General features: G+C 42.2%; 2 protein-coding genes across 3 annotated transcripts in view; one reads left to right on the top strand and one right to left on the bottom strand.

Moving 5' to 3' along the window:
• The window catches only part of NUP153 (nucleoporin 153), a 63,808-nt gene extending 52,076 nt beyond the window's left edge, over positions 1–11,732 (top strand). For both annotated transcript variants that reach the window (XM_056132386.1, XM_056132385.1), the window contains exons 18-22: positions 2,329–3,195; positions 4,652–5,008; positions 6,913–7,182; positions 10,069–10,237; positions 10,602–11,732. In XM_056132386.1, the coding sequence (XP_055988361.1) occupies positions 2,329–3,195; positions 4,652–5,008; positions 6,913–7,182; positions 10,069–10,237; positions 10,602–10,683 (1,745 nt within the window). In that variant the 3' untranslated portion in view covers positions 10,684–11,732. The remainder of the gene's footprint in view (positions 1–2,328; positions 3,196–4,651; positions 5,009–6,912; positions 7,183–10,068; positions 10,238–10,601) is intronic.
• Positions 11,733–17,029: 5,297 nt separating this feature from the next.
• Positions 17,030–27,122, bottom strand: FAM8A1 (family with sequence similarity 8 member A1). The gene is made up of 5 exons (XM_056132389.1): positions 26,281–27,122; positions 24,639–24,759; positions 22,722–22,845; positions 21,951–22,090; positions 17,030–19,769 (listed from the first exon to the last, which is right to left on the bottom strand). Exons 1-5 carry the CDS (start codon positions 26,990–26,992, stop codon positions 19,625–19,627), a joined length of 1,242 nt encoding a protein of 413 aa, XP_055988364.1. The 5' UTR covers positions 26,993–27,122; the 3' UTR covers positions 17,030–19,624.
• Positions 27,123–27,357: the final 235 nt, after the last annotated feature.

Genomic DNA, 27,357 nt, shown 5'->3' with positions numbered 1-27,357 from the left:
AATGTAAAGTGTACACATCTGCATATAAAATAGCACTGTCCTCCCAGGCGGGCACCAGTAACATCTTCATTGTGACACTTGTTACTGTTCTTGGCATATCAAATATGTCACAGGAAGCTTGCCAGGCTCAGCTGTGCAGGCAGGATACTCTCGGTAGCTTGCCGGGCTCTCCGAGAGGGGTGGAGGAATCGAACCCTGGTCAGCTGCGTGCAAGGCAAACGCCCTACCTCTGTGCTATCGCTCCAGCCTATGTATAAAATATTTTATTTCAGTCAAAATTTGGACAAAACCTGAAAGGGGAATGTGATTTTTAAATTTGAATGGAATAAAAAAAGAGTGATTTTAATATTTAATAGAGTAGACTAATATGCTCCATAGTGTACTGTATGTAAGGACATTATAATAGGAGTATTAGGGCCAAAGAGATATTCAGGGTTAAGGTGCTTGCCCTGCATGGTGTTGGTCCTTGTCTTGACCCCTCGCATCCTATATGGTCTCTAAATCCCCCAGAAGGAGCCCCTGAACACTCCTGGCTGTTGGCCCCCAAACAAAAGACGGGAACATGAAACTTGAGTGGTAACTATATTTTGGACTAGTGAATTTCAATTTTTTTGGACAGGAAACTGAAAGCCAATCATCTTTGATATCGTGAAGTACCCAAGCAATTCCTGTTTTTCATAATTACAGAATAAAAATACTAATTACAATCTAGTAAGTTAATTGCATGATTAATTAATTGAGTTACAGCTGGTTTGGAAATAACCATTTGGGTGTCTTCAGTGATCACTGCTTTTCAGTTCACTTTAGCTCACTGTCTAGCAGCCCCTCCTATGACCTGATTCTCATAATTTCTAGCCTGTTGTGTAGTAATCATCATTCTTGTAAATCTTTTTGAGGCAGTGATAACTAGTTATTATTTAGACTTCTTTATTTTAGTTTTTTGTCTGTCACTTAAATATTTTAGACACCACAATATAGTCATTTGTTAATTCAACATTTCGGTTAAAATTTACTTTGGGTGCTAGAGAAATAATAAAGGAGGTAGGGTGCTTGCCTTGCATGTGGCTGACCTGGATTTGGTCCCCAGTATCCCATATGATTCCTGTGTACTGCCAGGAGTAATTCCTGAGTGCAAACCCAAGGGTAACCCCTGAGCATCATTGGGCATGGCACCCCCAAAAAAGTTTGGAAGCCAGAGAGTTGGAATAGTGTTTACTTAAGATGTTTACCTTGCATGCACCCAACCTGAGTTCATTTCCCAGCACTCCATAGGGTCCCCTGAGCACAGAACCCTGAGTACCACCAGGTTTGACTCAATTCATGCCCTCTTCACTCCCTTTAGTCTCTAATTTTTTTCCCTTAGGGAAAGAAAGTATGTGGGTTGAATATGGAATAGTCCCTTAGCATCACAGGTTGTCACCCAAAACCCCCAAAAGTAAAAAGACTTGGTAACCACTAAAGGGGAAAATATAAGGATGAAGACTTACAAAACTTGACTGTCATTTTTGTTTACATCTGGATAAGCAAGATAATAGACTAATACTTGGCTCTCTTTAAATAATTCTTGTTTTTTGAGTCAAGTGTTTTCATCTTATTTTATTCAACTACAGGAAAACATTATAGTACCAAGATTCTTACCACATCAGTATTCTATGTATCTTAAAATACTGTTCTTGCTCATGAAATATTTTTGGTTTCCTTCATGTTAATTTAAAAATAAAACTTTGGCTGGGGCCAGAGAGTAATGTCTCCTGCCTTCCGTGTGGCTCTCCCCATTGGATCCATGGGACAGCATATGGTCACCCTAGCTCTGTCAGCACTACCTGAACACCACTGAGTGTGGGGTCACCCACCCACACACATGAGACGACACTGTCAGATGGTGGCACATATGTGACATGCCTTCATGGATCCCTGGCACTGCTAAATGTTGCCTTGATGGTACAAAACCTTTAGTCCTGTTTGAGGGCCAAGTAGATTGAGTGCAGCACCTAAGCACTGCTTGGGAGGTCCTGTTTAAAAAAAAAAAGGTATGTTTGGGGACCACATCTGGGGGGTACTTAGAGTTTATGCCCGGCTCTGTGCTCAGGGATGAGTCTTGACAGTCCTCGTAGTTCAGTATGTAGTGACGGGGCTCAAACCGGGGTTAGCTACGTGCAGTGTAGAGGTGTCTTCACCTCTGTGTTATCTCTGCCGCCTCATTACAGTATTCCCAAGTTGACTCAGATTTACTATCATTGCTAATAGTCTTTAAATTGATCTACATGATTTGTGTAACCTGTTTTTGAATTTTGGGTGGACAGTAACATTGGTCTTTTATTTTCAAAGGCTTTGGTACATCTTCCTTGTCTTCGAATTCAGCCGCCTCAGCCTTCAAATTTGGTATCCCATCATCCTCTTCTGGGCCCACTCAGACTGTATCAAACACTGGAAACTTCAAATTTGGAGATCAGGGAGGCTTCAAAATAGGCGTGTCAGCAGATTCTGGACCTGTAAACCCCATGAACGAAAGCTTTAAATTCCCTAAACCAGTGGGAGATTTTAAATTTGGAATTGCATCTGATTCTAAACCTGAAGAAGCTAAAGATACTAAGACTGATGATAATTTTAAGTTTGGACTTCCTGCTTCTTTAAGCAATCCAACTTCTGTAACGCCATTTCAGTTTGGGGTATCTAATCTTGGGCAGCAAGAAAAGAAAGAGGAACCGCCTAAACCATCACCTGCAGGCTTCAACTTTGGTGCAGTTACTGCTAACACCACAGTGACCTCTGATAGTAAGAGCAACTTCAGCTTTGGAACCCTGGAAACTAAGAGTGTCTCAGCGACTCCTTTCACGTGTAAGACCTCAGAAGGCAAAAAAGAGGAAATGCCTGCTGCCAAAGCAGCATTCACTTTTGGCAACACGGAACCTGCCCCTCTGCCATCTGCCTCATTGTTTGTTTTGGGAAGGACAGAAGAGAAACAGCAAGAACCTGTCACTTCTACTTCTTTAGTGTTTGGGAAAAGCACTGATAATGAAGAGCCAAAGTGTCAGTCAGTGTTTTCCTTTGGGAGTTCAGAGCAAACCAAAGATGAGAGTTCTTCAAAGTCAACCTTCAGTTTCAGTATAGCAAAACCATGTGAAAAGGAAGCGGAACAGCCACAGCCAACGAAGCCCACTTTTGCTTTTGGAGTTCAAACCAGTACTACAGCTGGTAAGAATGAAATACTTTTATTATATTTATTTTTTAACAAAATGTCCTTGATATCTAAACAAATGTAGCAAGTCAAGGAATGCATTACTCTCAGTAGTTAATGGAAAACTCTGAAAAGAAAGAAGCATAGGACTTCACTTTTAAATTCTCCAGATTGCCATAATTCTGATGAAGTTATTTGTAGATCAGATCTTTCCTAGCAAAAAAACCCCACATTAATACATTTGTTCATGTATTTCTTCATTGAGGATCTTCTAACCAATTGATGTATAATGTTTCTATTTTTTAAAGCATTTTCTAGCTTTCGTTGTATTTTCTAATTTTTGTTTTGACTTTCACTTACAATCACAGATAACCCAACATTAGTGGGCATGTAAAGAAAGCAAACAAATAGAATCAATTTCTGTGAAACAGAATTACAAGAGTTTAACTCCTGAAGAAAAAAGTGATACAGAATTTAAAAAAAAATTATTCTCTGAACAAAGTATCAGGGGGGAAAAGTTGCTGATAATCCTGTTAGAGAACTGGAATTGCCTAGGACATAGTTCATAATAGATTGTCCATACTAGATACCTAAGTTCCATTGGAATAGCAATGGAACATGGAAGTTTTCATTATAGAAGATGAAAGCTATAGAAGAAATACTGGAATAACAAAAGAAAGTTTTCTTTATTCAGTCTCACCCTATAGAAATCAGTAGCTTTCCTCCAGATCAGTGAATAATTGGAATATCGTGTGTCATTTGTATTTTGACAAAATACTTTTAATTTGTATTTTGTAGTAACAGAATATAGAATATGCTTGATAATTTGTAACCTTTACATATGAAAAGCATTCTTGATTCAGAGTACTCCTCACTCCCCAACATAATTTCAATTCTTCGAGGAATTTTTGTGGAGTTTGACAAGCTAGATTCGTGAATTTTTAAAAATTCTTATAAAAGTGAGAATGCACAAGGTTTTATGGGTAGAAGGACATGTATACAATCAGTTTTGTCTTAAAGGTGCAAAATTAAAATCCTGTAGTAACATTAACAGTTGAGGAAGTGAAAGCACACAGATTCAATGTATCATAAAGGTGAGAGAAGGACCATTAGTGCTACAGAAAGAAGATTACTATCATTTAGGTAAATTGAAGTATGATGATCTTGGTGGCAGAGTACAAATCATGGAAGAGCAGTAATCTCCCACTATCTAAATTTGCTGTTCAAACACAGTATCCACTTCTATTTGGATTTAAATGATATTAATCTTAATGCTCAGGCAGAAAATCCATAAGCCATAAAAGATAGTTGCATTTATCATATAAAATTTATTATGTAATTGTCATTTGATGAAAAACTTAAAATTCATACAAAAACATTGTTTTCTAGTAATAGATTATTGGGTAGTGAAAAACTACTCTTGAAAATTAAGTTGCGTATAAAGATTTGTGTTGGTGAATTTTTGTCTTACAGATCAAGGTGCAGCAAAGACGGTTTTTAATTTTTTGAACAGCAACTCCTCTAATGCAAGTACAACAGCTACTTCAACTGGTGGTAGTATATTTGGTGGCTCCACCACTTCCTCCACTGCGCCTGTGACTGCCTTTCTGTTTGGACAGGCCAGCAGTACTGTGAGCAGCTCTGCCTTTGGTAACAGTGCTGAATCCAGCACATCTCAGTCTTTGCTGTTTCCTCAAGAGAGCAAACCAGCAACCACCTCCAGCACAAGTACTCCTGCCACTGCGTTTGTCTTTGGTTCAGGAGCCAGCAGTAATAATACTGCAGCCTCGGGGTTCAATTTTGGAGCCACAACCACATCTAGCTCTGCAGGTAGAAATGAAATTTTGTATTACGTGAAAATACATATTACAAGGAGATTGGCTTGAATTACAAATGTGTTCGTTCTTAGCAAATAGTTGGCAGCTCATGAATCTCTTAGGCCATCTATACCTGCGTATTGTAATTATTCACCATGTGAAGTATGTTTATTGTAACTTACAAGTCACTGTCAATGTCACTGTCCCTGTCCTCCCGTTGTTCATCGATTTGTTCGAGCGGGCCCAATAACATCTTCATTGTGACACTTGTTACTGTGTTTGGCATATCGAATACATGACGGATTTTTCTAATTTCAAGAAAGCAAATCTTGGGACTGGAGATAGTACAGTGGGTAGGGTGTTTGCCTTGCATGCGGCCAACCCAAGTTTGGTCCCTGGCATCCCATGTGGTCCCCTAAGCCCACCAAGAGTAACCCCTGAGCTTTCCTGTATGTGGTCCCCTCCCCCCTCAAAAAAAAAAACCCAAACAACCCCCCCACAACAATTAGTTTTCCCAAGGGTTCTTATTTATTTATTTATTTATTTATTTATTTTACTGGAGCGATAGCACAGCGGTAGGGCGTTTGCCTTGCACGCAGCCAACATGGCCGACCCGAGTTCGATTCCTCCGCCCCTCTCGGAGAGCCCGGCAAGCTACCGAGAGTATCTCGCCCGCACGGCAGAGCCTGGCAAGCTCCCCGTGACGTATTCGATATGCCAGACATAGTAACAACAAAGTCTCCAATGGAGACGTTTCTGGGCCCGCTCGAGCAAATCGAGGAACAATGGGAGGGCCCTTGTTTACTTTTTGGGTCACACCAAGCAATGCTCAGGGGTCACTCCTGGCTCTGCACTCAGGAATTACTCCTGATGGTGCTTGGGGGACCATATGGGATGCCGGGGACTGAACCCGGGTCGGCCACGTGCAAGGCAAACGCCCTACCCTCTGTGCTGTCACTCCGGTCCCAAGGGTTCTTTTTTAAACCTTAGCTTGTAAGAGAAACTATTTGATAGGGCATTAGGTCTTAGGCATTGATACATGTATGCAGCAGTATTCATGTATACTGACTTTTGCCATGTGTTTTGTTTCTGATTAGAAGTCTTAGATTTGTTGTGAACCCTTGTATTTTTTGTTGTGAATCTAAGAGTTAATGTTGTGATGATCTCCCCCAGTCCCCGTTTTGGGGTGGAGCAATAGCACAGGGGGTAGGGCTTTTGCCTTGCATGCGGCCGACACAGGTTCGATTACTACGCCCCTCTCGGAGAGCCTGGCAAGCTACCAAGAGTATCTCGCCCGCATGGCAAAGCCTGGCAGGCTCCCCGTGACGTATTCGATATGCCAAACAGTAACAAGTGTCACAATGGAGACGTTACTGGTGCCCGCTCAAGCAAATCGATGAACAATGGGAGGACAAGTGACAATGACAGCTTTTTCATTTTGGGTCACACCCGGCGATACTCAGGAGTTACTCCTAGCTCTGCACTTAGGAATTGCTCCTGGTGGTGCTTGGGGGGACCATATGGGATGCTGGAAATCGAATCCTGGACGGCCGCGTGCAAGGCAAATGCCCTACACGCTGTGCTATCACTCCAGCTCCCTGTGATGAAATTTTTGTATGAATGCTATGTTTGTTTTGTTTGGGGGCCATACCCAGTGATGCTCAGGAGCTACATCTGGCTCTGTGTTCAGGAATTAACTCCTGATGGTACTCAGGGGACCGTATGGGATGTGGGGGATCAACCCTGGACACATCTTTACTTGCTGTAGTAGCGCTCCGGCCCCAAAGGATGCTACAGCCCTGGTAGATAACTTAAGTCATTATTTGAAACTTACCTTGATGGGATTTATTTAGCAAAGTTTGGAGGGCCCCCTCATTTTAGCTGTCACAGAAATGAAATTCTTCTTTGTCCCTGTAGGATCCTCCTTTGTATTCGGCACTGGGCCTTCAGCACCATCTGCCAGTCCAGCCTTCGGTGCTAACCAGACCCCGACATTTGGACAAAGTCAAAGTGCCAGCCAGCCTAATCCTTCAGGCTTTGGATCCCTGTCATCTTCAGCATTGTTTTCTGCTGGTTCGCAGCCTGCACCACCATCTTTTGGTACGGTGTCAAGCAGTAGCCAGCCTCCTGTGTTTGGACAACAGACGGGTCAGTGTGCATTTGGCTCGGGAACAGCTCCCAGTTCTGGTGAGTGTAGAGTATGATGTTGTTAGTGTCTCTGTTTAGATTTTGTGTTATCTTAAATAATGTTTAGGTGCTAGGGAGATGGCTCCAGAGGCTGTCAAATGGGAACTTTGGGTTTCATCTTCACTTGTTTTGTAGTCCCCTAAGCATTATGGCATGTGAGTTCCACCCCCAATCTCCATTCTATTTTTATTTTAGACGTTTGAAAGCATTCATATATTTGTTTTGTCTTTGGAATTGACTCTTGCACTTGAAGAGTAGATAGAAATATCGAGCCTCTCTACCTATAAACAGCATTTCCAGCTTTCACATGTGGGTTTTTTTTTTTTGCTTTTTGTGTCACACCCGGTGATGCACAGGAGTTACTCCTGGTTCATGCACTCAGGAATTACTCCTGGCGGTGCTTGGGGGACCATATGGAATGCTGGGAATCGAACCTAGGTCAGCTGCGTGCAAGGCCCTATCCGCTGTGCTATTGCTCCAGCCCCTGTAATTTTTTTTTTTAAGATGGTCAAGTGTTTGACCAAACGTAGTTATTCTTTAAATGTAGTTATTCTTTACTCTCTGACCTAGGTTCTGGGTTCTTTCGGTCCGTTTTTACCCACCTGAATTTGGGGACACTCTTACCAAGACTGAAACTTAACCTGTTTGCTACCCCACTTAATGGTTCGATTTGCTTTAGTCAGTATTGTGGGTTTTTTGTTTTGTTTTGTTTTGTTTTGGGGGGGAGGGGGTGGGGAGGTCACATCTGACAATGCGCAGGGTTACTCTTGGCTCTGCACTCAGGAATTACTCCTGGTGGTGTGCTGGGGACCATATGGGATACTGGGGATCGAACCCAGTCGGCCCTGTGAAAGGCAAACACCCTACCTGCTGTGCTGTCACTCCAGCCCGCTTTAGTCAGTTTTATCCCAGCTGCAGTAACTTGGCTTGGGACAGTCTTGCCACATTGTCCTGGTTAGTGACTATTCATTGTAATAGCATGCTACTTGATTTGCATGTTTATACACATTCCTGGAACAAAATTATTTTTTATTTTTGCCCTCCAAGCAGTGCTCAGGGCACCCAGAGATCATTCCCATTTATATTTTGGCCTTGGCGGGATGGAGGGGTAGGGGGCTGTCTCCTGCTCATGGTGACTTAGTAAAATATGTCAAATCCCATTATTTTCTCAAAATTTTAATTTTTTTCTGATTAAGAAAAAGCATATATGGACAGTGTGATGCTGAAGCAGTACTTGTGGAACCACAGACCAGAAGTCCTTTTCATCACTAAACATTGCCTAGTTTTTACTATGAATGAAATGGAACTGTATCAGTCATTGCTTGAATCCTTGCACACCCCGCCTTTCTGTAATGTTCATTTGTGTGATTAGAATCTGCTTTTCTTCTTGTAGATATTACTGTATAAACCACAGTTGGGGAGGATGCTGGCCCCACATCCTTTAATAATGTCTTTGGTTTTTGTTTTGAAGTGTTATCTCTTGTCTGAGGATATGAATGAGTAGATTTTTCTTTGTAACCTTACCTGTTTTTGTTCCTGTGAAGGGGTCCCACCTGGGTCACATCCTTGGTCACTGGGGAGGGGTTGTGCTTTTTGGCCCCGAGGCTTACACATCTTTTCTGTCACAATGCTGGGAATCAAAAACTGCAGAGCTGTATAGTTTTCTGCTCAGCACAGGGACTAGCACTGGGACTTACTTTCATAGGCTAGACATTAAGGCAGGCTTACCTAAGCCGCTGAGCGTTCCTAATGCCTCGAGAGCCCTCTCTCCTTTCAGAAAATTGCTTATTAATGTCCTATAAATTGGGGGAAAGTTACCTTTGTTATGATCTCTCTTTGGAAATAACATGCCTCAAATGTCTGGTACTTACAGGTGCTTGAGTTGTAAAACTTGTACTATTTATTTAACACAAACTCCACAACTTCAGCACTTTGTTTGTAGATAGGCACTGGATAGTGAAACCACAGCTCCCTGTTCTTCCCGTCAGTGCTTTTCCTCTCTGCTGCTACTTGCACTATTTTAGTACTTACTGTAATTGGAATTATGCATTACTTGTCCTTTTGCAGTAACTTCACTTTGAATTCTTTTTATATTCATCTGTGTTCTTGCATATTGCTAGGTTTCCTTTCTTAATGTAAAAAATTTGGGAGGGGTTTGGGGCCACACCCAAAGGTGCTGGGGTAGGTGGGAGACTGCTTCTGCAGTTCTTAGGGTTCACTCCTGGTCAGTTTGGAACCCTGTGGTCTGTGGGGCACACCCTGGCCTTCTGCACCAAAGCCTGTCCTCTGCCCTCTGAGCTACCTCTTGAGCTGTATGCATAGCTATGCTGATGTTTACTGGTGAGGAACCTCCTGAGAAATGCATCCAGCAACTTGGTCATTGTGCCCTGATGGGAATTTTGATGAAGATAGAACTACATGCTTTTGTTTATAATCCAGAAGTCTGTTGTATGCACACACGTCCCCCCCCCCCCCCCCCCCCCCCTTGGTATATGAGGGAAGTTGTGTCACTTTCAGTGGTCACAGTGCTGTGTAATGGAGAAGCTATGTAATCTTGTTTTCCCATGCTGGGATGGAACCCATAAAAGGCAGTTTGCCAGTGAGCTTCATCCTAGCCCTTTATCTTAATTTTTTCCTTTTGCGAAGCCCATTTCTGCAATACTCAGCCAGCTGGGTTGGCAATTCCCTGCTGGGGGACTCCCACAGCAGCGATCAGGGCTCATTTAGGGCTGATGTTGTCAAAGCCGAGTTATCTCTCGGCCCCTTCACTTCTTTCACTTGTAATAGAGCTTAGCCCTTTCTATATGAACATCGGTTAGTACTGGAAGAAAATTGCTTGAAAAAATTGCTATGTTTAATGACACTTTTCTACTTGAACTGTTTTAGGCTCCGTTTTCCAGTTTGGCAGCAGCACTACAAATTTCAACTTTACAAACAACAACCCCGCGGGAGTATTCACATTTGGTGCCAATTCGAGCGCACCTGCAGCCTCAGCCCAGCCTTCTGGCTCTGGGGCCTTTGCATTCAACCAGACTCCAGCAGCGTTCACAGTGGGGTAAGAGACCAAATTGTCAATTGGCGAAGTTAACTAAGAATGTGCCTGCCGTGCTCTGTCCGTGTCTTCAAGTCAGTTCAGTGTTGGCAAGAATGCCCTCCAACCCCAATGCATTGCTTTGTGCTTCTCATCGAATCATTGCCTATAGAATAAAAGCAGTGTAGATATGAGTGTGTGTGTTGCTTATTTTATCTGTGTGTCTCGGTGTGGGTGTGGTGTGTAGTGTGTATACACACGCACTTACAGTCTTAGGTGTATCAGAAAATGTGTTTGTTTCATTCACACTCCTGTCAGTGGTCACATTGAATGTTGGAGTTCATAAGTTTTTCTTGACCGTCACGTCATGGTTTTTATTTTCTTACAGGTCAAATGGGAAAAATATGTTTTCATCTGGCACTTCAGTTTCTGGTCGCAAGATAAAGACTGCTGTTAGACGCAGGAAATAAAGGTCACGATGGTGTTAACAGTTTTAACAGCTGTGCCCTACTTTCACATACTGGATTATACTATGCTGGGGGTGTCTGAAGTCAGATCTGCCTAAGGACTTCTTTAATTTTGGGACTTAACTTTTTTTTGTTTTGTTTTGTTTTTTTGTTTTTTGGTAATAGAAATCCCGCCCTCTCATTTCCCCACCCCCTTTTAAAAATAATAGCTAGACTGGTGACTGATTCTCGGCAAAAATGTTTTTCGATTCAGCAAATTATTCACTGATATGGCATTGGCTGGCTGAACCCAGGAATAAACCCACTTTGCGAATGGCTTTGTATAGAACCTCTTTGTCTGCACTCTGTGTGCATTGCTATGCGTTTATGGAACACATGGAAATTGTAATTTTATCTGAGGAATTCTGTATAGGTTAGAGGATGTTGAAATGAATGATTTCTCTGCTGAGTTTGTGCTGGTGTATGTGTGAAGTGAGTGAGTTGGGTGTATTGTGCACTAAAATTTTCTGATAGAGGAAGCCTGATTACAGAAGAGTCCATGCTGAGGACTTGTTAGACCTAGTTCCTTCTCCATTTAATAATTACATGCTATTTCTATATTTTCATTCTTCTATCACCTGTCTTGCCTTTTTCATTATTTTATTATGAAACTTGTGTAAATACAATTTTGTTTCTGTACTTTTTTGGCATAACTAAATCTGTGAACTTGAAATTTTAATTTTGTGTTAGAAATGTTTTTGTTGTTTGTTTAGTCTTGTCTCAGATTTTATTATGTAAATCCCATTATTCAAAGTTGCCTAAATCCATTTGGAAATCTTTTAAAAAAAATTGGGGATTGTTAAAATGAATTTATTGGCTTTTCTGATCCATTTTTGTTTGGACCAAAAACCAGTATTGTACAAAGTATTAAGCATATATTTTTATATTTACTAAAATGGACTGTGGTGACTTTGGATAATAAGGAAAAGTTTAATATTAAAGCCATGTTTATTACAGTATAATTAACATGTTAAACCATGGGATAAATGCCATCAATAAAAAATTATGAAATACTTTTGGTTCTAGTGTTAAATCATGATGAAGGTTCACACACAGTGTTAAGAAACTTTTTTTTTTTTATTATGGTTAACAAGTCATGAGTTAGAGAAATGCCAAAGAATATATTTTTAAGTGATTTAGATAACTCCCAAAAAAGTGGAGAAAGTGTCTGAATTTACAACAGATTAGGGTATCCTGCTTTTTGTCTGGTGCTGGGAGCCATCCCTACTTTGCCTATCATAGCTTTGACATAGCTTTTTGAAATTTAAAAATAAAGTCATTTCTGTTTGTCCTTGTATCTTTTTTGCTAGTTGTTAACTGATCTCTTGTAGATACAAACTTGACTGGTCGAATTTGGAAGTTTTAGATTTCAGATTTCTTTTGTGTGGTCTTTGGACTTGGCGCTCTGGTAATGAATCACAATTTGGTGCTTTTATTTGTGGTGGATTTAGAAATGTAAAATGTTTGAGCTGGTTTGGTATGTTTCCAATGAAAATATATTTTTCTTATTGAAAATACTTTAGCGTCATTATCAGATGTTCTACAGGTATAAATTTTTATATTTGTAATACTCTTATTCATGGGCCTGTTTTGGTGGCGTCAGAAGATGATGAATGGAAAATTTGGTTTTAGAGGTGAAAAGTTAACAACCTGCAACACAGGTTTGTTCATTCTAAGCCATTCTTTGAGGCCCACGTGGACTACAATTTTAGGGTTTCTGCTCCAGAAATGTTTGTGCCACAGCACCAGTGGGCTTACTCCTGACTCTCTTAGGGATCACTCCTGGCAGGTCCCGGGTAGGAGGCTAGGGAGGTTTGGAGAAGCCGCTACATGTGGTTGGGATTGATCCCAGGGTTGGCTCCATGCAAGATGAGCCTTCCCTGGTATTCTAGCTAGTCAAAAGTATATTGTAGAACCTCAACAGACTTTCATCAGTTTACCGGGTCTGCATTGGCTCTGAAATTCTGCACCATAAAGCACTGGGAAGACAACTGTGAGATCAAAGCATGATACTTAAGTATTATGCTAGATTATTTCGAGTAATATATGTCAAAATACATTTCCTGGACCTGTCTAACTGCAATGGAAATTTTACAGAAGGCACCAGTACAATTATTAGCATGTTTAATGATGAATTTAAATGTTAAAATTGAGAAAATTGTGTGCAGAGGATCTTCCTTCATGTGACAGGAACTTGTCAGTTTCCATTTCCTTATAGTGTAAGACAACAAGACAACTTCTGTTCCAGATTGTGTAGTTTGACTGAGCTCATACTGTACCGCTTACAAGTTTCAGATCAGCCCTAGCTTATAACTACATTTATTCTTCAAAATTTTATTCTTGAACAAAATTTTATTCTTGAAAAAAAAAATATATATATATATATCCTCCTTTACACATGAAGGTTAGGATATGAAATGCCTATTAAGATTTAATTTGCCTAGGGGGCCGGAGCAATACAAGCATTTGCCATGCATGCCAATGAGTTGGGTTTGATCCCAGGCATCCCGTATGGTCCCCTTTAGCACAGCTGGTGACATCAAAACAAATGATTTAACTTTTCTAGTTGTCATTAGCTATGAGATTTTTTGCACTTTCAGTTTTTTATAAGAAATGTGGATCTAAGCTTAGTTTCACTGGGGTTAATATGATTAACAGCTGTTAAGGGCTAGACTGAGACTGGTTTGATACTATGCTCATTCTAAAAATTCAGAAGACAAGACAGTGCTTGCATATTTGGGATCAAAGGAATGCAAGTCAGGGTACAGAGATTTAGGGAGAAAACCTTAAACAAACCACAACCACTGAAAACAGGATTGGTTTTTAGTGGTTTAAGAATTGACTAGTGTAACCTATTCTGTACATAATTAATAACTGATAATAATCCTTATCAGTTCTCAGAAGCTGCTTGGATCAACTCTCAAGTCTTCGGTCTAATTGAAATGAGATAATATAGTAAGCTTTCTCTGTAATGGTTCATCAGCACCATTTGAAAATCGGCTTCACAGATGACAGCTTTTCACATCTACAGGTAACTTTTAATCTGTATTTCTGAACATAATGCTATTGACAGCAGCCAGTGGTAGAAGGGCTGTATACAATTTGGAAGCAAGAGCAATTTTTTTCTACTCCCTGGCAAAAAACAAAACAAATACCAAAAATCTGTGGCTCCCAGTTGAGAAAGTGGTTCTATAGCAAACCATAAATGGCAAAGCAAAAACACATTGGTCACCAAATTTTTATTGAGATAAGAATACAAACTGGTGGCATACAAATTGTTAAAAGTAGAAGGCGGTGTTTTATTTATAAGTAGGTCATCATACTTTTTTTTTTTTAAATTTTCGACTTTTTGTGGGTGGGGTGGCAGGTTCACACCCGGCGATGCTCAGGCGTTACTCCTAGCTCTGCACTCAGAAATTACTTCGGTGATGCCCAGGGGACCATATGGGATGCCTAGGATTGAACTCAGGTTGGCAGTGTGCAAGGCAAATGCCTCCCCACTGTACTTTCGGCCCATTTATAGTTGTTGAGCCCTGTGAAAGTGAACTGAGAGACTGTGAAAATACACATGCACACATACTTAACATGTACACACACAGTTTGGAGTAAAAAACTTCACTCGGGTACTAAGATTTTGGCCTTTAGTTAAGGGGATAGGAAACTAACTGTCAAGTAACTAAAATGCCAACTGGTAAAGTGTAGCATGCATGAAGAAATGAGTCCTTTATTCCCAAGTAGCAAGTAGTTTAAATTTGAAACTCCTTTCTTCTGCTGCAAATTCTTAATCATTAGTGAAACAACTAGAGCTGAAATGATTTTTGTCCTGATATGAAACTCAGATGAGCCACAAGATCATCATAAATATTAAAAACAAATCTAGTATAAACTGTGGTTAACACAGAGTAACATGTCCAGAACTATCTTCACTGGTGAATTCTACCAAGAACTTTACGATTCATCCCCAAACTCTTCCATAAGAACCGATCACTCTAAATCAAACTTATTTTAGGAGGCCAGATTCTAAAGTAGGTAAATTCATCAAGGACTATGTATTCAGAATTCCTCAACAACATACTAATATGAAAGGTGACATTTCAGGAATGCATGGATGATTCAGTAAATCAGTGGTATGTATGAACATGTCACTGTCACTGTTCTCCCATTGTTCATCGATTTGCTTGAGCGGGCCCAGTAATGTCTCCATTGGAGACTTTGTTGTTACTGTGTTTGGCATATCAAATACGTCACAGGTAGCTTGCCAGGCTTTGCTGTGCGGGTGAAATAACTCTCGGTAGATTGCCGGGCTCTCCGAGAGGGGCGGAGGAATCGAACTCAGGTCAGCCATGTTGGCTGCATGCAAGGCAAACGCCCTACCACTGTGCTATTGCTCCAGCATACACACATATACACTTGAGATGGACATGCATATCAATTTTCACCTTTTATTTTGGCAAAGAAGACAAAGAAACTAAAGAAAACATGATTCGTGACAGTCCATGTTCAAGAATTTAAATAATATAGGTAAAAGGTCCACAGTATTACCTATCTAAATGTACTCAAGGGAACCCTTACCAAAATTCCAGAGAAAATAAACCTAAAGTTTATATGAAGTCAGAATACCTCAAGTAGCCAAAGCAAACTTAAGTAAGGCTGGCATGCTCCCCAACATCATTAAAACATTGTGGTATGAAATGAAATAAGACATTACAGTGGACAGAGCTCAAAAATCCACAAACAATCATTCTGACACTATTGGGGAGAAAATATTTCCATAAATGATGCTGGGACAGCCACATGCAAAGCAATGAAATTTGCCCATTATAAACAGAAATGAACTCAAGGATTCAAATGTTAAAACCTGAAAACTAGGTAGAAGCAGGCAAGAAAATGAATGCTGGTCTTCACAATTTTTTCAATCACTAAAGCAGTTTTGAAAAGGGCAGCTACAATCCAAGCTAAAAAGCAGTATTGCTCCAACAGGCTGGAGTGATAGCCGTCCAGGGTTTAATATCTAGTACCCCCTGTGGTCCCCTTAGCCCACCAGGAATGATCCTTGAGTGCAGAGCCAGTAGTAAGCCTTGAGCACCACTGGGTGTGGCCCCAAAACCCAACAAAAAGGAAATATACTGAATAGGACAATTAAGGGGTTCCATCCCAAAGTATAAACAATAGTTTTAAAAAAGACAACTAGAGAGTCAGAATACATTTTCCCAAAGACAGCACGGAAAATATGCTCAACATTAATCACCAGGGAAGTTAACCACAATAACTATCATTTCATACCTGTAAGAATGGCTATCAAGACTAAAGATGTAAAGGAAAAGGTTTTTGGTGGAATGTGAAGTGATGTATCCACACGACTATGAAAAACGGCATGGAGATTACATTTTAAGCAAATACACAAACCAGCAATTCCAGAAGTTTATTCAAAGAAAATGGTAATACTAGTTTAAGGACTAGGGAAAAAATCAAGTGGTAGAGCACATGGCTACCATTTGTAAGGACCTGGGATTCTATCCCCAGCACCACATGGCCCTTGAGCACTGCCAGTTGTGGTCCTGGTGGCCCCTGAGAAGCCCCTACAAAGGGGGGCGCGGGGAATGTTGTAGCTAGGGAGCTAGCTCACAGGGCTAGTGTGCACATCTGCGTACTGGAAGCTGGGTTCAATCAACAGTGCCACATGGTCCCCTGAGCACCCTTAAGCACTTACCTGGAGTGTAGTCCCTGAGCTCTGCAGGTGGGCTACAGAACAGAATTTAACAAAATTCTCAGCTTGCAGGATAACACACTCCCGTGTTTAGGTAGAAGACTTGATAAATTATGGCAGTAAAAGTAAAGTATGGCATATTTAACACTGAGCTGTTAGTGAATTTTTGTTGAGTGATCAGTCTAACCCAGACAGTAGAAAAGTCTACCCTCCAGGCTATACTGTATGGTATATTCATTAGTGACCATTATTTTATGATGAACAGTCTCAATGACCAAAATGTTGGATGCAATACTTTACAATCAATATTCGGCTGTAGAAAAGAATGAAATCTTGTCATTAGTCATAATGACATGCTTTGAACGGCATTATGAAGGCAGAGAATATACGTGAAGTCTTCTACAGAAAAACAGCTAAGCTTGTACAGAGAACAGACACGTGATTATCAGAAGGGAGGGGGGCGGAAAGTATTTTCTTCACTAAAGTTACATATTGGACTGGAGAGTTGGTACAAGAGCTAAGGCACTTGCCTTGCACATAGCTGACCCCAATTTGATCACAGGCACCACATTTGGTCCCCCCAATGAGCATGAACAAATGAGGCCCAAAAAACAAAGTAATGTTTAATTTGTAATCAGTAAAAAAATGAAAGTTTAAAGACAATCATTCTTACAGTCAGGTAAGGTCAGTTCACAAATACAGATTTTTTAAAATCCTTACTATATGGATGAAACTCAGATATCTGATTTAGAATTCAGTGCCAAATATGTTGAGTAATAATCGAAAGGTTTAGTATCAGAAAATGTTGGCTTCATTTCTAGTTGCAGATTCGTCTTAACAAGGTTTGTTTACTTGCTCATCACTCATCTATATGGCCCACCGTGAACATTCACAAGCCTATTTTCAAGGTGTAGTAGCCAGCTGGCTACTTTTTAGTAAATATGTTAAGATTTTTCTAGAAGCAAGTTCTGTGGCATTTCACTGAAACGTTTTTCTCACTCATCTTGACTCTAACAATATATATGAGTAGTGCATGTACAATGAAGACAACATTTTTTCTGCCCTAGAGTTTTAGCATGACAACTGTTTTACAGGAACAGCCATTTTGCAAATAAAATATACTTAGCATTCGATTCTCCCTCCAGAACCCAACAGAAAGAGGTACCGTACTCCTTCTCTACTGTTTTGTCATTTTGCCCCACAATCTGTGGCTCAAACTCTCCATAAGTGCTGATTCACAAATGGAAATAAACTTCAATTCTGTTGTAAGACAAAAGAATAATACTTATATTTCACAGGGATACATAATCTACTTGAATCCTGAGATGGATATATATGGTTCCAAAATGAGTAGAATCTAAATGAGTAACACATACCTAATATTTTACATAACAATACTTGTTTATTTTTGTTTTGAAGTCATCCAATTATCTGAGGAAGTTAAACAAAGCTATATTCCAGAGCTCCATGACAAAAGGATATTTCAGTTTGTATTCCCAAATCAGTGGCAAAAGTACTACATATACCATTAAGTGGTAAATCTAAATATTTTCTAATTTCTACTCTAATAAAAAAAAGTTACAGGCTACTGTCCCTATTTGAAGGGCTGTAACACTTTTTATCTTCCCTGAGGCTGCAAATGACTGATCTGTTCAGTACTTTGACAAACAACAGACTCTCTGTGATGTGGTTTTAATATAGTTATTTTGATACACATGGTTTATGGAATTTTACAATAAAAAGGTATTAGTAAGGCCAATGTTATAAATGTCAACTGCAAATATTTTCATAATTTAAAATGTCAAAGAAAAACCCACTTAGGAAAATGATAGCATGTCTTGCATTAGTTATTAAACTTAAGATAAAAAAAATAAGATCTACGTTGATTATTAAGCAATCTAATGAACTGTCCAATACAGATTAGTGTTTGTTTAAGAAATCAAACTTTTAGTACAAAACTAACTGGGCCATCTAACTGAAGTGTGCATAAATACTCCGCTCTGATTCATCTAAAAAATAAAATGCAATGCATAGTGTTACTCTGCTTAATATTTCCTTCAATTCATCATCCCTGGCAGACCCGAAGTGTCCACAGAACCAAACACCTTAGAATAATGTCTGAATGCGCAATGGGAAAATTGCCAACATTTCAAGGCTACTAGCATTTAATCAAGAAATTTTAGGATTACTTAATGCCTTAATTTCAAATGTTATGCAACTGTATAAAGTATAAAAAGAAAATAGTATGTCACTATCCTGTGTATACAGGAGTTATCTTCAGAACACTGAAACGCACTAATACTTTTTTCATGCCACACACATACCGAGAATTTAGTTTTACAGTAAATACACAACAGTTCGATGTAATTTCCCCCCACATATCTATAGTTTGATTTAGGGCACTGGAAACACTTGCAACATGAATTTTAAGTTAAATTTACAGTGAATGTTTGCTTTCCCCCCATTAAAGGCAATCACTAACTTACCTTTTCTCTAAAAGAAAATCAATGGTAATAGAGCAGTATGACAGTACTTTTCCATTGTCATGCAAAACTTGCCCCAAGTTACATTTTTTAAGCTTTAAGAATAGTTGTAAAGTTTATCATTCCCACATATACTGCAGTATAGATATAAAAACTTCAGGTAAGGGAACTGCCAGGCTTTCCTCTCTCATCCCTTTATCTTGCAGCTAACTCATCACACCTGGGCTGGAAGATTATCAAATCTGTGTCCTTATTCCCCAACCCCCCACATAAGCAAAGACAGTTTCTCCAAAAACTGTTAAGTAAAAGATTAATAATGTGTTTACAAAACACAACTGGACATTTTCCATCATTTTGGGATAAACCAAAATAAATCTTTGAAGTTTCATTTGGAGATTTCGAAGTTGAAAATGCTTCCAACAAGTTCTAATGCCTTAGATCTTAAGAAAGGATGTATTGTCCACTGTTGATTACAAAACCAGTTGCCTTCTTTTTTATCTAAAAATTTTAACACTTGAATTTAACAGGTTTTTCTTCTGGAAAAGTTCTTTGGCATTCAAGTAAAATCAATACTTTCAGGATATCCTCCTGCATCACACTGGAGTGACTGCTTTAATTTCAAAATCAATTAATGTAACCTAGGGATACTGATGGCCTTAATACATAATTGAGTCTTGTCATTATTCCAGAGAGCACGGAATTCAGAGCTTTGGCATCATCTGACCCCATTTCTTTTTACCACAATGGTTCCTGCTACAATGTCATAAGCTGTTCGATTATGCTGAAAAAATAGCAGTGTGATGAAAGCAGGGAAAAAGGAAGCAATAGAAAAATTCTTGATCAGAGCTCTGATAGTAGACCTAAAATTTAAAGCAAAAAAAAATCATGTTATATACCAACTACATACATGATTGTTAGTCTAACAAGTTTCAAATGCAAATTTTAAAACTTATTCACAGGATAATTGAGAAAAGTTTTAAAGTACTAAACCATCTGGACTGCTTTTAGACTTAACATAAAGACTTAAGAATGCTCACATGGAAAGTAGTAATAAATTTGCTTTAGAATGTGACTCATTAGGCCAGAGTGATACAGCCAGGGGTAATACCTGACTACAGTTAGGAATAACCCCTGAGCACTGCCAGGTGTGGCCCAAAAATCAAAAAACCCCCAAAAGAGAATGTGAGCCAAAGGTTTATGATATTTTGCCAGAAGAGTTAACTATTTTCTGCTTAATCTTTTGACAGTCAATACTGTTTCAGCTGTGTTTAAATTGAGTATGTTCACTTACAGTCCCATTTTCTAGCTTCTATAAAAAGCACTACACTAGCAAATTATTGTGAAATTCTTTGTACTCAGTTCTTTCTTGATGGGATCCTTTAGGCAAGAGAGTACAGAAGGTAAGGCATTTGCCTTGCATGCCACCGACCTTGGTTCAAACCATGGAACCACATCATCTCCAGAGCACCCCTGAGCAAAGTCAGAACTAGCTCCCAAGCGCTATGGAGTGTGGCCCAACCTGTCTTCCCCACAAATAACAATAAAGCTTTAAACATTTCAACAATCAGGGTGGAGCAATAGCACAGCGGGTAGGGTGTTTGCCTTGCACCCAGCCGACCCGGGTTCAATTCCCAGCATCCCATATGGTCCTCAAGCACCGTCAGGGGTGATTCCTGAGTGCAGAGCCAGGAGTAACCCCTGTGCATCACCAGGTGTGACCCAAAAAGGAAAAAAAGAATTTCAACAATCATTCAGAACTGTTAGAATTCTGCCTCTAAGTATCTCAAAAGCCTATAGTATAGCAGTAGCTGAATGGGGGCGCTTAATCTAGTTATCAATTTTCTATCAATTACTACTTGTTTTTCACATAAAAGTTCCTATAGGGACTATCTTATCAGGAGGCTAGAATTAAGTTAATACATATTCAGTATATATAATTTTGTTTGCTTGGAGCCAACACCCAGCGGTGCTCAGGGATGACTCCTGGCAGAACTGTTTCTGGTACTGGGGATTGAATCTGGGTTGGCTGTGTGCATGGCAAACACCCTGCCCACTGTACAGTCTCTCTGGCTTTCTGGTGCCTGGTGTTCAAGAGATACTCCATAACTATTAGCTATAATATTAACTCATTAATAATAGCCAGAATGTCAGAAGCTCAAGACTTCTTCTAGTCTCATGTTCAGGTCTTTCTGTAACAATCAAGCTATGAATCATTCTGGCTGCAATTCCAACCAGTATCTTGTTTAACTCAACTGATAACCACCAGTCAGAGGTCAATGGATAGCCAAGAGTGCTGAGTATCTCAAGCTTTATCACTTAGGAGTAGGATGCATGCAGGCAGCATTGTCAACATATTTAGTGCCTACTCAGTATGTGATAGTGACAGGTATTAATCAAATGGAGGCTTCTAGGCATAACCAGTGACTTACCATGGTAGACATGGAACACTGATGAAGATACATCACCAAGACCTAAATCACCCTCTTGTTAATTACTGTGACATGTTTCATTAAGTATTGCTTTTGAGGGTTGGAGAGTATACAGGAAAGAAGGCACTAGCCTTGCATGGAGCAATGGGGGCCACGACCCTGGTTTGCATACCTAGAATACTGCCTGAGCACCTCCAGGGGTCACTCCTGAGTACACAGCCACATTAAGTGCATCTGTGTGGCCACAATTCTCCCCCAAATAATTCTGAAATTGTATACTGAAGAGAGTTCTCCAATTATGTAACTGAAAAAGGTTGTATTTTAAGGTTAAATAAATGAAGGCCAGAGAGAACACTCAAGAGGCTGGCAAGTACATTTGGGCTGGAAAACCCATTTTGCATGCACGAGAAGCAGGTTTAATTCCCAGCATCACATGGTTCCCCTCTCCCCCCGCCCCCCCGTAGGAATGATCCCAAAATGAAGAAGAAAAAATAATTATATGCCAGAAAGAAAAAAAATTTACCAATATTCTAAGAATAATTTATGAACTTGCCATATTTACAATTTATTATTTTCATAAGCAGAGTAGCTCAACTAAGAAAAATAACTCACGTTGTAATGCTAACATTTGAGGAAGGAATCACTAAAACCCGACTTGGTGCAATAAGCACTGATGTATCACATGTCACAACTCGAAGACCTAGCAGGAACTTTCCTGGGGTGGCTCCACCTGCTCCCCAAATGCAAATAATCTAGGAAAAAAAGGTAAAGTAATTGAAGAATAATTTCCCGGTTCAATTTAAGCCAATTTTAACAGTAAAATTTTCTGTAACGTTACTTATTTTTTAAAAACTTCCAAGTTGAGATGGAAGTTTATACTCACTTTAGTGTAGTGGGTGTAGCATCTTACATGTCAATATCAAAAATATAACACTATTGTTACTACTAACGCTACAGTAAATAGAAATATTTAAAAAAGTCAAAAAGCTTTAAGCCCAATTTCACAGGACTTTTAATGCTCTCTGCAGGTCTCAACTCAAATTCAGTCCCACAATTGCCTTCAGTGTAACAGTTAGCTATTATCCACATTTCAAACTCCATAGAGCTTACTTACAAGTATATTTTTTTGAATCACAAGACTGAAACATATTACAAGAAAACTGTGTTCATAGAGCTGTTTTAAACTTGAAAAGTACAGTTAATGTGAATTGTCTACATTCATGAAGCAGTTTTAAACTTGGAAAGTAACAGTTAATATTTGGAAAAATGAGAAAATCAGACATTTTTAAAGACATAACTTTACATTTCCTTCTCATCTTGAGTTACGTCTAAAATTAGACTGTCAAACACAGATATTTAATATAGATCTTATGAACAACTTACCTCATAGAAACAAACTAGTAATCTGTATATGAGAGCCACAACCATCATTTTCTGCAAGTCTTCCATTGATGTATCTTCATCTATTTCTTCTATTATATAATGCATAGCAAACTTAGAGATATCCCTATACAAAATAGTAGTTTTGTATTATTTCTTCTTTTATATCATGCATAGCAAACGTAAAGATATCCCTATACAAAATAATAGTTTTGGGTTATGAAAAATCAGTTACCAAAGCAGTTGCATTATTTTTTGCCCCCATTAGTTTAAGTAACAATTAAAAAAACTGTTGTGAAGGGAAAGGGTTATCAGGACCAGGATCTAACCAAGCCCTCATGTACGTGAAGTATGTACCTACCACTGAGCTATAAATCCATGGCTCCTCAACAAACTTTAAATTCTAAATAAATATTTGGGTTCCCAAATTAGCTAGTTTCACAAAACATTCATTAGCTAATTCAACAAATGAGCAGCACTAGTGTAGCACTGTGCTAGCCTTGGGCTAAAAGGGTGAGTGAATTCAATAGTCTTTGCTTTCACAGAGGTTTTAACCTCAGAGGAAAAGCAGAACAATCATAAAATGAGGACTAAGATGGGGAACCACATGGTGCAATGGAAACACATAACAGGTGCATCTCATCAGTGAAGCTTTTCTCAAAAATGACATTTAAGCTAAATTCCAAATGATGAGGAGAAGGGGAGAAGTTCCAGAGATGGAATATTAAGGGAAAGTAATCTTGGAGCAAGAGGGTAATAGAAGCTATAAGCTGTTGGTTTGGTTAAGTGTGAGAAGAAACTGTGATTAAAAAAGCATCAGGAGTGGCTGGAGTGATAGCACAGTGGGTAGGGCATTGCCTTGCATGTGGCCAACCTGGGTTCGATTCCCAGTATCCCATATGGTCCCCCGAGCACCGCCAGGAGTCATTCCTGAGTGCATGAGCCAGGAGGAACCCCTGTGCAATGCCCGGTGTGACCCAAAAAAGCAAAAAAAAAAAAAAAAGGCATCAGGAGCCAGAGAGAGAGTATAGGGTGGGGGAGTGGGTGTGCTAAGGTGCTTGCCTTGCATGCAGCCAGTCCAAGACAGATCCTCTACATGATATATAATTTCCTTAGCACTACCAGGAGTGAGAACAGAGCCAGGAATAGCCCATGAGGACTATCAGGTGTGACCACTTTTCTACCCTCCCACTCAAAAGTAAAAAAAAAAGAAAAAAGCCTAAAGATTATCAGTTAAATCGTTAAAATTTTATTCTGGGAACAGAAGCACGTGGCTGACCCAGGTTTAATCCCCTGCACCGCATATGGTTCCCTAAACCCATCAGGAGTAATCCCGGAGTACAGAGCCAGGAGTGCGAACCACCGGGTGTGACTCCAAGACAAAACAACAAAAAGACCAACAAAATTTTATTCTCATTACAGTGGGAAATCACTAAAGGGTCTTCCGGCAGCAAAGAGGCACAATTAGAATTTGTGCTCTTTTTGGTTTTACATAGATTTTATATTGTCTCAAACAGACAGTATAAGCAAGCAATCCCATTTGGAAATGCCACATAAGCTGATTGCTAACAGTTCATTTACCAAAAACCCTGTCTTTGTCTTGACATACACAGAATTTTAAGAAGGACATTATTTTTGGTCTAACAAAACAGTTGAATAATATCAAAAGAAGTTTGGTTGGCTCCATTTACCTACATCTGATAAGTGAGACTCACAGATCTTCCGATACTTGCCTGTTTTGCCTATGTCTAGTACCTTTTTTAACCAAAGGGCAGGGAAAACAAATCTGACAAAGCTTCTATTAAGAAATCATGATACTGGCACACCAATTAGTCTCTTGCAAGTATGAACAAAACTTAACAAAATGAGATTTCCAGACAATAGGGTATTAAAGTCTTCCTGCAAGTGATCTTAACTTACTTTATTCCACTGAGATGCATAATGCTTAAGACAATGGTTGCCTTTATAAAGAAGAGAATGAAGAAATCCACCATTTCTGCCATAAATCTGTGGGCCAAGGATGGAATAACATACTCTCTGCCTGTAAATTAAAAAAAAAAAAGTAAGAAAACTAATCCACAAAGGCCTTAGAATGCAAGTAGGTAATAACGAGAAATGTAAAGTCAGTGTACCATAGCTAATTGAAAAACAAAAATTTGGTCTTGCAACTATTAGTAGTGTTATCGAATCTATTGATAACACTGGCACCTAGGGCAGTACTCCTGGCTCTGTGCTCAGGGATCATTCCTGGTGGGCTTGGAGTATCCTACGTGGTGCTGGGATGGAACCAAGGTTGATCACGCACAAGGCAACCGCCCTACCAACTGTGCTATTGCTCCGGCTTCCTCATTGGACAGTTTAAAAATTGCTTTCACCATCCCACCCCCACTTTATAAATGCTTAAAAAAACCGTTGTCACATTTTCTTAATCCATTTCACTAAGGGAATCAAATGAGTGTCTGGGGGTGATCGCAAGCCCAAGACTAAACTAGATCACGATTAAGGAGACAATCAGCACAACAGGCAGTCCCCGTGGTCTTGCATGACTCTGTTTTCACTTCCAAAGTCAGGCTTTCTAGGGCATAACTCCCATCACGGTCATCCCGTATGTCTGTCACTCCCCCCAGGACATTCTGCGTCAATGGGCAACTAGGTCCTGTCTGGAACATCTGGGGCAGCACCTGGATACCTAGGTCCAGCCCAGGACATCGGGGACAGCACCAGGGCACTAGGTCCTGCTCGCAACATCAGGGGCAGCACGGGGGCAACAACGCCCTGCTCGCAACATCAGGGGCCGCACCGGGGGCAACTGGGCCCTGCCCGCAACATCTGAGGCAGCACCCGGATACCTAGGTCCTGCCCAGGACATCTGGGGCAGCACTGGGGCAACTAGGTCCTGCTCGCAACATCAGGGGCAGCAGGGGTCAACAACGCCCTGCCTGCAACATTTGGGGCCGCACCGGGGGCAAGTGGGCCCTGCCCGCAACATCTGGGGCAGCATCTGGATACCTAGGTCCAGCCCAGGACATCTGGGACAGCACCAGGGCACTAGGTCCTGCTCGCAACATCAGGGGCCGCACCGGGGGCAACTGGGCCCTAAATGCAACATCTGGGGCAGCGCCCGGATACCTAGGTCCTGTCCAGGACATCTGGGGCAGCACTGGGGCAACTAGGTCCTGCTCGCAACATCAGGGGCAGCAGGGGTCAACAACGCCCTGCTGCAACGTCTGGGGCCGCACCGCGGAAACCGCGTCTGAGCCTGGAGCTAAAGGAGCCGCAGCCAGTCCAGCGGACCCGGCGTCCCACAACGCGGCCAACAGACAGCCCGCCGGGCTGGGGTGGGGGTGGGGGTCAGTGCAGGCCGTTCTGTGCCAGGCCGTCCGCGACCCCCACTCCCCCGATCCCGCGTCGGGGTCGCATTCCCGGCACCACCGGGTGACCGCGCCCCGCCACCAAACCTTCCCAAGCCGCGGTGGCCCCCTGCCTCTCCCCCCCCCTCCTCGCAAACGGGCAGCAGGCGACCCCCCACACACACCCACCCACCCCCCAGCGTGCGCCTCACCTGCCTGCCGCCCGGTCTCGCTCGGGCTGCGCGAAGAGGCGGCGGCCGCGACCCTCGTCAGCGGCGCGGGGCGGACGGAGCCCGGCACGGGCGCGGCCCGGGGCCCCAGGCCCGCGGCGGGCGCGGGCGCGGGGAGGCCGGCGGGCGCCCCCGGCTCGGTCCCGGTCCCGGCCCCGGCCGCCGCGGCCGCCGCGGCGCTCAGGAAGTAGAAGGGGTGGTAGTAGCCGAGCGGCGGGGGCGGCGGCGGCGGCGGCGCGGCGGCGGGGGGCGCGGCGGCGGCGGCGGCGGGGGCGCTGGTCGGCGTGGTCGGCGTGGTCAGCGGCAGCGGCGGCGGCGGCGGCAGGGGGCTGCAGTAGGGGAAGGCGGCCAGGCCGCTGTGCCAGGTGAGGTAGCCGCAGTACGACTGCCACAGCCACTCGTGCACCTGCCGCGAGTACTCGCGGGCGCTCAGCCGCGCCGGCCGCTCCCGCTCCGCGGAGTCCCCGCGCTTGGCGGGCTCGCGTGACACCTCAGGCCCCTCGGCGCCGGCGGCGGGCGGGCAGGGCGGGCAGGGCGGCCGGCCCGGGGCCTGGGGCTCGGCCGGCGGCCCGGCGGCGGCGGCGGACGAGCTTCTCAAGGATGGGCCGGGCTCGCGGTCCCCGCTGCCGCCGCCGCCGTCGTCGTCGTGGTGCCCGGGAGGGCGGCCGCGGGCTTCCTCCGGGCCCTCTGCCATCGTCGCCTCAGCAGCACCGTCGCCGGGACCTGTCAGGGAGCCGTCGCCCGCCCCCGCCGCCCCTCCCCAATAGCCCGCTTCGCCACCACAGCAGCCGCAGGCGTCAACAATTCCGCCCGCCGGAAGCGGAAACCCCGCCCCTCGCCGGCGTCGCGGCGCGGCGGGAGGCCCGGCCTGGCGGCGACGTGCGCGGGCGCACTCGGAGGGAGGCCTCCGGGGCCGGGAGGCGTGGCCACGCGGGGCGCTCAGCTCATTGGCTGTGGGGGCCACACCCCTCCTGCGCTGACGCCCAATGAGGGCTGAGGCCGCGGCCTCTCCCGGAAGTCTACCCCGGGGGAAGGTGGACTCTGGAACTCCCGGGAGAC

This window comes from Sorex fumeus, unplaced genomic scaffold (assembly GCF_029834395.1).
Source record: "Sorex fumeus unplaced genomic scaffold, SorFum_2.1 ptg000094l, whole genome shotgun sequence".
Classification (NCBI taxonomy): domain Eukaryota; kingdom Metazoa; phylum Chordata; class Mammalia; order Eulipotyphla; family Soricidae; genus Sorex; species Sorex fumeus.
Note: the sequence above shows the minus strand (reverse complement) of the source record. Positions and strands in the feature narration are given on the sequence as shown.

Bases quoted from the DNA above. Each gene is read 5' to 3' on its own strand.
- FAM8A1 (XM_056132389.1), bottom strand. From the start codon at position 26,992: ATGGCAGAGGGCCCGGAGGAAGCCCGCGGCCGCCCTCCCGGGCACCAC. The intron at 22,846-24,638 runs GTAAGTTAAGAT...TATTTTGTATAG, and splicing joins ATGCATCTCAGTGGAATAAA to GGATATCTCTAAGTTTGCTA. The intron at 19,770-21,950 runs GTGAGTTATTTT...TTTAAATTTTAG, and splicing joins TCAAATGTTAGCATTACAAC to GTCTACTATCAGAGCTCTGA.